The following is a 12,345-nucleotide window of genomic DNA, read 5'->3' on the forward strand; positions in this document are numbered from 1 at the left end:
AAGAATACTGTGGGAGACCGTATCAAAAGCTTTGCTAAAGTCAAGGAATAACACATCCACTGCTTTCCCCTCATCCACAGACCCAGTTATCTCCTCATAGAAGACAATTAGGTTAGTCAGGCATGACTTGCCCTTGGTGAATCCATGCTGACTGTTCCTGGTCACTTTCCCCTCCTCTAAGTGCTTCAGAATTGATTCCTTGAGGACCTGCTTCATGATTTTTCCAGGGACTGAGGTGAGGCTGACTGACCTGTACTTCCCTGGATCCTCCTTCTTCCCTTTTTTAAAGATGGGTACTACATTAGCCTTTTTCCAGTCATCCGGGACCTCCCACGATCGCCATGAGTTCTCAAAGATAATGGCCAATGGCTCTGCAATCACATCCGCCAACTCCTTCAGCACCCTCGGATGCAGTGCATCCAGCCCCATGGACTTGAGCTTGTCCAGTTTTTCTAAATAGTCCTGAACCACTTCTTTCTCCACAGAGGGCTGGTCACCTTCTCCCCATACGGTGCTGCCCAGTGCAGCAGTCTGGGAGCTGACCTTGTTTGTGAAGACAGAGGCAAAAACATCATTGAGTACATTAGCTTTTTCCACATCCTCTGTCACTAGGTTGCTTTCCTCATTCAGTAAGGGGCCCACACTTTCCTTGACTTTCTTCTTTTTCTTCTTCTTCTTCTATCAGGGGAAAGTAAAAGGACACCTTTCACTGAGGGAGCAAAAAGGACAGCACTTTTTCCATCAGTGAAGTGTGGATCCCCCCCAGTCATGTTGGTTGGTGATGCTGGGAAAGATTGCTTTAGGAGAGAAACTGCTTTAGACAAGGATTTTATCCTAAGATAAGTTTAGACTCTTATAAGCATGTTACACATCTTGTTTTTTATGTAATCATTTCTGTTCCCATTATCTTTACTCAGTATCTCTTAAATCTTAATCTTTGATAATAAACTTGTGATTGCTTCACTATAACTATTTCTCTGTGCTGTGGTGTTATAAAAGATCTGATCCTGAGTTGTGCCAGTCAAACTGTGTGTACTGTCTCTTCGGGGACAGCTTACCTGGTGACTACTGAATGTGAACAGAGATTGGGACTGGATATTGCTGGAGATGCTCCAAGTACATAGGTGTTGGTGTGTGTCTATCCCTAGCTTGTACAGAGCTGATGAGGTCTGTGAAGACCTGGAAAACAGTGCTTGTTTGTGATCAGAAGCTGTTGGTTTCAGGGAGCTGAGTCACAGCAGGCACAGACAAGACTGCTTCATACGAAGGGCAAGTAATAGTGGTGAGGTACCTCACAAGACTGAGTACCCATCCTTGCCCTTCAGGGGTCAAGACCAGGGAACTAATTTTTTCCATGCCAGAGAAAAGAGAGACTCTGCAGATGCTCCATGCTTTCAGAACTGGCATTTATGTTCACAGTTTTGGAGAAGGGGTTGAATGGGGTTGTGTAGCCTTGTCTATAAAATGACACCTTGCTGACAGTGTGCTGAACTGGGGCAGAATATGGTTTAACTGCAAATGTGTTTTCTTTCCTATACTTTTTTGTTTAAATTCTGCATCTTGTGACTTTGATTTTCGCTTTATTTGAAAAAAAAATTATGTAGCAAACTCTAACACGGCATTTTCATTAAGCAAAATGCACTTTTTGTGTGTTGTCTATTAATAAAATTGCACCAAAATGAGTTAGTGAAAGTCCTTTGTTTTGTTCTTGAAATTTAATAGTCTTCCCCTCCCCTTTTCACTTTGTAGATCTGCTTGTGTGTTTTACAAGTAGTGCTGAACAAATTGAGATCAAGTTGGATAGACATAGCAAACTGAAATTCACCATTGTGATTCCACTCTAAGCAATTCTTCTGCCTTCTTTCTTTCTTTTTTTTTTTTTAAATTGAGTCTCTCCTTCCTCCTGTCTCCAACTTTTGCATAAAATAGAGGCCTGAATTTTCATAGGTCACTAGTAAATTTTTGGATCTCCAATTTGAGACACCTTAAAAGGGACTAATTTACAGAGAGCAGGTGATCTACACTTTCTAAACATCAGGCTCCTATGAGGTGTCTCAAGTTGGGTACCCAAAATTACGTCACTGAAATTTTAGGCCAGAAGTTAATTGATCTTTTTTATACTTCTCAAATATTCTACTGAAATAGAAAAGAAATCCATATTAGCTCTTTTCACATCAATTAAATGACTTGCTCTTACACTTATTTGCTGCTGCTTTTGAATACCATGATGCTTCAAACTGTGTAAAATAGTTGTTCTCTTTACAGGGCTGGCTCCAGGGTTTTTGCCGCCCCAAGCAGAAGAAAAAAAAAAGGGGGGGGGAAAGCTGCAATAGCGATCTGCAGCTCTACCACGGCTGCTTCAGTCTTCGGCGGCAATTCGGCGGCTGGTCCTTTGCTCCGAGAGGGACTAAGGGACCCGCTGCCGAATTGCCGCCGAAGAGCCGGACATGCCGCCCTTCTCTGTTGGCCACCTCAAGCACTTGCTTGCTGGGCTAGTGCCTGGAGTCGGCTCTGCCTCTTTAAATCTTCTGCTAACGTCATTAAAATGAATAGGTTGCATCTCAGGCCTCTATCTTCATGCCTGGTTTCTAATATTTTAGCATTCTGCAAAAGCAGCAAAGCCTTATAAACATTCACAGCATTTTTTCACTTGGATTTGAAATATGGCACAGATTGCTAAAATTATTATTATATTTTTATCATATCAATATCTTTGCTTTTGAATATACAGTATTAATGCTCTAGGTTGAAAATAATTCATGAGGAGTAAGAGATTATGTTCAGTCATTTGATGAACTGATGCTAATTTGTAGAATCCTATTTTTGCAGCTAGCACATGCAGTAACAACTGTTCCAAGTACTTTGTCTTTTAGAACAAACATGACTCACTGCCCTTAGGTAAATAGAACTTCAATGTTAATGCTCTGCACATATTGGAGAGACTTTGTTGTAGAATAAACAGTGATTTCATCATTTATATATTTAAAATTAGGCAAAAGCGTAGGTTTAAAGTGTAGTTTGCAGCTTGGCAAAATGAATATATTTGTTAGCAGTCAGTTAACCTTAAAAAAAAACAACCCACTCCTCTTTGAAATCATTTGGCACTTCTGGATCATTTAGATTCTTCAGAACGCATTTGTCTGTAATGATATAGGTGCCATAAAACAGTTTGACAGGTTTTCTCAGATTGGAGTGTGTCCCTTCCGAGTGGGGAGGGACTTCCCAGGCAGGAAAAAAGGCATGGAAGAACAGTAGGTGTGGAGAAGGTGCATTGTGCCAGATCCCATCCACTCTAAATCAAATATGCTCTTGAACCTGTGGATAAAGCAGCAGTGGGAGTAGCTCCTTGAAGATCATCCACCCACTATCTCTGCTCCCACATCAGCTCAGTCTTACCATGGCACTCAGCTAAACTATGAGATTAGTTGCATGCAGCTACTAAAAGATGCCACAGCCCCTTAGCAGCATGTAGCCTTCTGCTGTCTGGGGAACAAGGAAGGCAACGCTCAGAACAAGAAAGTAAAGAAGACTAAATTTGAAAATCAAAAAGAAAAAATAAGAACAAAGTCAAAGAATGGACAGAGAAGAGATGACCGCAACTATGATGCAATGTGGAGCATGAATTCCACAGGTTGTTTATATATAATGTGAATACATGGCCTTCCATTAGCTCTAAATGTAAGCTTCCATAAATTTAATCAAATGACTCACTTGTTATGAGACAGTATATACTAAAAAGTGATTGATCACTTAGCACTGTATTTTTATAACTGGGCATATCTCAGTCAAGTCCCCTTTCTTCTTCGCATTAGATATTATTATTAATCCTAGTTTGTTGGGATGTCATCCTCTGTAAATGTTTCAGAATTCTAATAATATTTGTTACTCTTTTTAAAGTAATGTAAAGACCTTTTCAGTATGACCTATATATTTTTATCTAACACAACTAAGATTAAATATGGTACCATAGGTGCTGGAACTAGGGATGCTGGGGATGTGGCAGCACCCCCTGGCTTGGAGTGGTTTCCATTGTATAAAGGGTTTACAGTTTGGTTCAATGGCTCTCAGCACCCCCACTATACAGATTGTTCCAGCTCCACTGTTAATAGTACTTTAAATTGGTACCACAATTGGTATACCATTGTTAACACTAAGTTTTTGTCACAGATATTTTTAGTAAAAGTCAGAGACAGGTCACGGGCAATAAACAAAAATTCACAGAAGCCTGTGACCTATTTCTAACTTTTACTAAAAATATCCCTGGCAAAAGGGGTGGTAGGCAGGTTCAGCACCCACTGCTGCTGGGGCTCCTGGGTCCTGCACTGCTGTGGTGTGTGGGAACTCTGGGGTCCCCCTGCCTGTGGGGCTGGGCTGCTGCGGGGTCCCCTTGTCCCTAGGGCAGCTGGGAGCTGCAGGGTATCCCAGCCACTGCTCAGGGCTGGGCAGCTGCAGGGAGTCACCACTGGCCACTCGCTGTGGCTGGGCAGCTGCAGGGTCTGCTGACTGCCTCTCCCCTGCCACGGCTGAGCAGCTGCGGGGTCCTCCCACCAGAGTGGGGAGCTGCAGTCACGGATGTCAGTGGTAGTCATGGATTCCGTGATCTCTGTGACATAATCGTAGCCTTAACCATTGTGTGGTAAAATAAAGATGCAACAGAAGATGAATGGACTGTAAGGCGGCTAGAAAGCTGGCTAGATCGTCGGGCTTAACGGGTAGTGATCAACGGCTCGATGTCTAGTTGGCAGCCAGTATCAAGCGGAGTGCCCCAGGGGTCAGTTCTGGGGTCGGTTTTGTTCAACATTTTCATTAATGATCTGGATGTTCATGGGTGACACTAAGCTGGGGGAGAGGTAGATACACTGGAGGGTAGGGATAGGGTCCAGAGTGACCTACAGAAATTGGAGGACTGGGCCAAAAGAAATCTGATGAGGTTCAACAAGGACAAGTGCAGAGTCCTGCACTTAAGATGGAAGAATTCCATGCACTGCTGCAGGCTGGGGACTGACTGGCTAAGCAGCAGTTCTGCAGAAAAGGACTTGGGGATTACAGTGAACGAGAAGCTGGATATGAGTCAACAGTGTGCCCTTGTTGCCAAGAAGGCTAACGGCATATTGGGCTGCATTAGTAGGAGCATTGCCAGCAGATGGAGGGAAATGATTATTTCCCTCTATTCGGCTCTGGTGAGGCTACATCTGGAGTATTGCTTCCATTTTTGCCCCCCCCCCCACTACAGAAAGGCTGTGGACAAATTGGAGAGAGTACAGCGGAGGGCAACAAAAATGATTAGGGGGCTGGGGCACATGACTTATGAGGAGAGGCTGAGGGAACTGAGCTTATTTAAGCAGCAAAGAATCCTGTGGCACCTTATAGACTAACAGACGTTTTGCAGCATGAGCTTTCGTGGGTGAATACCCACTTCTTCGGATACAAGTGTCTTGCATCCGAAGAAGTGGGTATTCACCCACGAAAGCTCATGCTGCAAAACGTCTGTTAGTCTATAAGGTGCCACAGGATTCTTTGCTGCTTTTACAGAACCAGACTAACACGGCTACCCCTCTGATACTTGAGCTTATTTAGTTTGCAGAAGAGAAGAGTGAGGGGGGATTTGATAGCAGTCTTCAGTTACCTGAAGGAGGGTCCCAAAGAGGATGGAGCTAGGCTATTGTCAGTGGTGGCAGATGACAGAACAAGGAGCAATGGTCTCAAGTTGCAGTAGTGGAGCTCTAGGTTGGATATTAGGAAAAACTGTTTTACTAGGAGGGTGGTGAAGCACTGGACTGGGTTACTTAGGGGGGTGGTGGAATCTCCAACCTTAGAGGTTTTTAAGGCCCAGCTTGACAAAGCCCTGGCAGGAATGATTTAGTTGGCGTTGGTCCTGCTTTGAGCAGGGGGATGGACTAGATGACCTCCTAAGGTTTCTTCCAATCCTAATCTTCTATGATTCTAAGATTTACAGATGTAAGAACCCAGAAATCAGTGAGAGACTGTAAGCCCCTTATGGTATATATGGTGAACTTACTATAACAGGAAGCAGGTACACCTCTACCCTGATATAATGCTGTCCTCGGGAGCCAAAAAATCTCACTGCATTATAGGTAAAACTGCGTTATATCGAACTTGCTTTGATCCGCTGGAGTGCGCAGCCCCGCCCCTCCAGAGCACTGCTTTACCGCATTATATCTGAATTCGTGTTATATTGGGTCGCGTTATACCAGGGTAGAGGTGTATTCCTAGAAAACCAGGGCAAGGTTGGTTGTTTCCATCTTCAGTTCAGTGTTCATTCTTTTGCTGTGACGGATGTAACATGATCATGAGTTTGTATTCTTCTTTGAGGTGGGATGAGCTGTGCTCCAAGCATCTGGATTGGTATATAATCTCCAGGAAGAAATGTTCCTCCAAGATAATGTTTTTGCCCTTCACTCATTCTTAAACATCTGAACCATTAATGTTCACACTTTCCAAAAAGTTCATTACGAGGCCATGGCATTAAAATTTCTCGGGGCATACTGTATCATTCTTTTTGCTTCACTAAGATGAGCTGCTCTAGTAATGGTGGTGGGAGAACAAATTTCTAGCGGTATCCAGATTGCAGAATGGTCACATTAGCTGCTGAAGAGTTGTGCTATTTTAGCATATGACAGGCGGGCAAACTCTGCTTGATTCAAGTAGGGGCAACACTTGACCTATAACTTGAGTTAACTTTGCACTGAAGACAAGTGCTAAGATGACTTGTTACATGCGCATCCTTTCAGAACCTTTTCAGGTCATGAGACTGGATGTTCTAATGAATAGGTTCACTATCATCAGGAATATGTTCAGCTGGCGAAGTGTAGTAAAATTATCAAAATAATAATTCTGATGTGCTATAGTGAATTTACAGGGCATTGTCACCATGCTATCAAAATCAGATATTAGAATAATTCAATTTTGAGGGCTAAATTAGTTATTTATCAAGAGCTAAGATTGATTGCCAGGAACATATACAGGATTACTGTAGCAGAGTCATTAGCAACAGCTGAAGTTGCAGAACGTTAGCAGAAAAAAAAACCCCACAAATTCATGAAAACTAGGAATTGCATGAAGATGCTTCTTCACATATAGTGTAATTAATTCTTTGTGCATGGGAATGCGGAATATATTCTGAAACTGCAGAAAACTAATTTTAGGATATCCTCTATTGTGATGTTAACCTTTTTAATTGTGACTATGTAGCTGGAAACAAAGAGGGCGCTGGATTGTATTCCTGGCTTTGCCAGAAATGACCTTGTGCCAGGCTTCTGATCTACCAATTTTCAGGCCAACCTGACTTCCTTGATAGATTTTAGAGAGGATACAAAATATGATTTTAAAAGCACCACCATGCTCGTGGGTTTTTGTGTGTGGGCATGATTCAAGTAGGGGCAACACTTGACCTATAACTTGAGTTAACTTTGCACTGAAGACAAGTGCTAAGATGACAAGACATTCTATAGCAAGAAAAGTTACATTAGCGCATCAGAAAGCTTTCAGAACCTTTTCTCCCATATTTCAGGAAAATCATGAGCTCCTTCTACTGGATGTTCTAATGAATAGGTTCACTATCATCAGGAATATGTTCAGCTTGGCGTCCTCCAAGTGTAGTAAAATTATCAAAAATAATAATTCTGAGCAGCATTACAAATAAGTGTTTGTTTGCTTTTATTTTAAAACAATCACAATTACAGTGCTATAGTGAAATGTAATTAAAATAAGAATTTACAGGGCATTGTCACCATGCTATCAAAATCAGATATTAGAATAATTCAATTTTGAGGGCTAAATTAGTTATTTATCAAGAGCTAAGTTTTATTGATTGCCAGGAACATATACAGGATTACTGTATTATAGCAGAGTCATTAGCAACAGCTGAAGTTGAGATTGTGCTCAGTCTCTCCTCCTATACCCAAAAGAACGTTAGCATTACAAGAAAAAAAAACCCCACAAATTCATGAAAACTAGGAATTGCATGGTTAAGATGCTTCTTCACATATAGTGTAACCACACAGCCTTAATTCTTTGTGCACGGGGAGGCCAGCGTCTTGATCCCTTCTCTTGGGAATGCGGAATATATTCTGAAACTGCAGAAAACTAATTTTAGGATATCCTCTATTGTGATGTTAACCTTTTTAATTGTGACTATGTAGCTGGAAACAAAGAGGAGAGCGAACTCAGTGTGTCCAGTGTGCTCTGTCAACCATAAGCAATTATTTTCCATATTATTGTTGCTACAGAGGCCACATTGAGGGTCCTGTTGCATTGTATGAGGATGAGTCATGGTCTGGAGTTGTGGGGGAACAGAATATAGTTTTGGATTTTTTTTGTTTTTGGTAATGGCAGGATAAGATTTTGTGAAATTCCCACTATATATTGCCATTCCAGTGAGACAGAGTTAAGATTGTGTGTGTGTAAAAAAAAAAAAAAAAAAAAAAGCACTTTAATTGCACATTTCTTGGTTTTTATAAGTTTGTGATTAGTGTTAAAAGAAATACATTTCCTGGTTTTCCGACATTTAGGTTTGGCATTTTGAAATCCCACAGTCAGAAAAGATATGAAGACAAGGTGGCACTGTTGTGCAGCAGCAGCAAACAACTCCACCATAACCAAGTATTTTGTAAGTGAATTTCCTCTGGTTTTGGTCTGCTTTCCTATGACTGGGATATCAGGTTTTAGCGGACAATATTAAACTTTGTTTTGAATCTAAGAGTTTGACGCCGGCGGTCATCATTGATAAGTCTTCCAGAAACACAGCCAAGAAAGTCTGCGTGTACAACAGCTCTTTTCAGAGTAATTATCTCACCAAAGGAAAAGACCTAATCTTTATTGATGGTTCTATGTTAGGCCAAGCACTAGCCCTAAGTATACACCATCTCTGGACATCCCATCTGATCTCTTCAGGAGTATGGCAGTAAAGTGACTATAGTGAACTATGGATGGAATGTAGGTAGCTTAGGAAATGCTACAGTAAAATGGTGGCTCCAGAAATATTGGAAGCATAGTCGTCCATTTAAAAAAAAAAAAGCTACCCAAAACACAACACTGATCCATGAGTTTTCAGTATAACCAAACACTCCACTCCTCATTTTCCTTCCTGTCCCAGAACCCTCTACAAAGTGATTCTCTGGAGCATGGGCTGACTGTTCCTTGTCCTCAAATCAGTCAAAGTTAGCTCCTGAGTCCTGGATTAGCCAAAATAGCTTATTAAGGTTCATGGGCATGTTGTGGGTGGCCCATATAAGTCTTCTAAGGCTCAGAAGTGTAGGTTGGCCACCAGGGAGCCTAATGATGGAAGACTTGGATGTAGACCCATAGTTTTTGGATCAGTGAGCTTCTGAAGTTCAGTGTCAGGCTTCTCTGTGCACATCTCAGTAAGTTGGTTACAGGGTCACTACCCAGCATATTTATGGTCCATGAGTCTTTTTATTCCTGCACAACAGAGGTCTAGGGTTCCCCATACTTGACAAGGCTGGAGCTGTGCCATAGTGGCAGCAAGTGCCTTAACCACAGGACTGTTGTCCCCTCCCACACCATCTCTTCCTCATCCTCTGCACAAAATTCCATCATGTGCAACTATTTGCTAGGCAAACTCACTTATAAATCTGTCCTTTATAGAGCCTGATAAGTAACAGTAGCCCCAGTGTACGGACAGCTTAGCCAGGCACAGATCTGGCATAACCTTTTAGGTGCAATGTGGTTGAGTGGATAAGATTTGATTCTGCTATTTCAGGGCGCTGGATTGTATTCCTGGCTTTGCCAGAAATGACCTTGTGCCAGGCTTCTGATCTACCAATTTTCAGGCCAACCTGACTTCCTTGATAGATTTTAGAGAGGATACAAAATATGATTTTAATCAGTAATTTAGCTGCAACCTTAACTTAATTGGAAAACAACCAAAAACCTTCCAGAAATGTTCTCAAATAGTACCATAATGACCCTTGTATGGCAGCTGTGGGGATTGAACACCTTGAGTTCATACCACAAACCACTTGAACTTCACTTAATGCATTTTGCTGATGGGTTACATAACCATTTGCTAGATAGCAGTAGGACCCTGGAGGTCAAGGTTCCTGGATTAAATTCTAGTGTCTATAAAGAAAGTGTGGTATGTTGGTTTCATAGATGGTTATAGATAAGATAGCCAAGTACATAGATTTGACACATTCATTCTGAAAGGGAGTGTGTTTAGGTGGATGAGACTTCAGATCTGCCATACTAGAGAACTGAATTCTGTTGTAGCATTGCTAGAAGTGATTTTGTGCAATCTTTCAGTCTCTTTAACTGTAAAATGGGTGCAGTGATGATTCCTTTACCTCAGAGATATGAGGCCTTGGTCAATAAGTCTGTGAACTGCATAGAAATATTAACAGCAGTCAGTGAAAGAGGCACGGTAGAGGGTGGAGCTGGTTCAGAAGCTGAACTCAGTTCCATTTTAACACCATCTAGTAACAGCTTTGTGTCTATGCTAGACTTCCTATTCTTCATCCCAAGGACAGAGCTGTACTTGTCAGACTGTCCAGTGTGATGTAGCCATAAGCTTGAGTTCAAGTGTGAGCTGAGCCTGCCCTCTCTGAAGAGAGTCTGAGTCTGCTGTGGTTCAGCTCTATTCCTACTCTTAATCCAATTCAGTTCTACTCTAGTGTCTTCTACAGTGACAACACTGTGTGATGCGAATGTGTGTGATACATTTTCTCTTTTTGCAGACACACGATGAACACACTCATACAAGATACAGCTAGCTGAACAGCTATAAAATGCCCAAATTTGGGTCTACAAAAGCAGTTCAGATTGAAAATTCTGACAGTGATAGCACCATGGTGGAGAAACCAACTGGAAGAAAGGTAAAAAGGAAATGTAATTAAATAAATTACGCTGAAAGATGATTTATTTTGTAGGACTATATAATATGTATGAACCATAAGAAACCATATCATAGGTCAAGGTATGCCATTACAACCCTAGGAAATATATGTGAATCTGTGTTTCGGTATCCTGGTCTTAAAAAATCTAAGTAAAATAGATTACAGGTTTTTGATTGTTAATATGCTCATCAGTATATGTGCAGCAGACATTAGGAATTTTTAAAAAGATTTTAATCTCTTTCAGTTTAATATCAAAAGAAACTGGATATGCTGAATTTGTTTGTATTGTGCCATTGTGCTATTCATGTCTTATGTCATCTGATGTCTTTACGTATTGATATTGCTATTTTAGATTACTGCATTTAATTCTATATTTTTGTCTAGAATATATATGTACCGGCATGTATATTTTAGTAGCTTTTCTGAATTCCTCCAGAAAAAGCACATATCAATGTTGTAAACACAAATACATTCCTTGCCTAGGACAGGCAGTAGTTGAGTGTTTGTTGACATTTGACTTGCAGCCTTAATACAGAAAAAAGATGTGTAATTGCCTTAGAAATGCTGCAGTTCCTGGAGTGAGTCCACTTTAAAAATTGTGTGATTTAGTTTTTGAGTGAAGCAAAAAAAGTAAGATAAAGTTGACCCTGGTTTGTTGTTATATGATTATGCAAACTGAAATTTTACTCAGTAATATTGCTGTCTCACCCATTTTCAAAACTTCTGAGACCCAGTTATGACCAACTGTGTGTGTAAGTGTGCTACAGGGCCCTTTGGCATTCATAGCATTCCTGAACTTTTTCCTCTGGAACTGGACATCTTCTGCAGCTTTTTGTAGGGCAGCTATTAATTTTTCCTGTACATAAGAACATAAGAACATAAGAAAGGCCGTACCGGGTCAGACCAAAGGTCCATCTAGCCCAGTATCTGTCTACCGACAGTGGCCAATGCCAGGTGCCCCTGAGGGAGTGAACCTAAAAGGCAACAATCAAGTGATCTCTCTCCTGCCATCCATCTCCATCCTCTGACGAACAGAGGCTAGGGACACCATTCTTACCCATCCTGGCTAATAGCCATTTATGGACTTAGCCACCATGAATTTATCCAGTCCCCTTTTAAACATTGTTATAGTCCTAGCCTTCACAACCTCCTCAGGTAAGGAGTTCCACAAGTTGACTGTGCGCTGCGTGAAGAACTTCCTTTTATTTGTTTTAAACCTGCTGCCTATTAATTTCATTTGGTGACCCCTAGTTCTTGTATTATGGGAATAAGAAAATAACTTTTCCTTATCCACTTTCTCAACATCACTCATGATTTTATATACCTCTATCATATCCCCCCTTAGTCTTCTCTTTTCCAAACTGAAGAGTCCTAGCCTCTTTAATCTTTCCTCATATGGGACCCTCTCTAAACCCCTAATCATTTTAGTTGCTCTTTTCTGAACCTTTTCTAGTGCTAGAATATCTTTTTT

General features: G+C 41.2%; 1 protein-coding gene across 2 annotated transcripts in view; it reads left to right on the forward strand.

Annotated features, from left to right (window-relative positions):
• Positions 1 to 12,345, forward strand: part of ANKRD12 (ankyrin repeat domain 12) — a 120,185-nt gene that overhangs the window by 25,756 nt on the left and 82,084 nt on the right. For both annotated transcript variants that reach the window (XM_045003048.1, XM_045003049.1), the window contains exon 2: positions 10,716 to 10,853. In XM_045003048.1, the coding sequence (XP_044858983.1) occupies positions 10,767 to 10,853 (87 nt within the window). In that variant the 5' untranslated portion in view covers positions 10,716 to 10,766. The remainder of the gene's footprint in view (positions 1 to 10,715; positions 10,854 to 12,345) is intronic.

Source organism: Mauremys mutica, chromosome 2 (assembly GCF_020497125.1).
Source record: "Mauremys mutica isolate MM-2020 ecotype Southern chromosome 2, ASM2049712v1, whole genome shotgun sequence".
In the NCBI taxonomy this organism is placed as follows: domain Eukaryota; kingdom Metazoa; phylum Chordata; order Testudines; family Geoemydidae; genus Mauremys; species Mauremys mutica.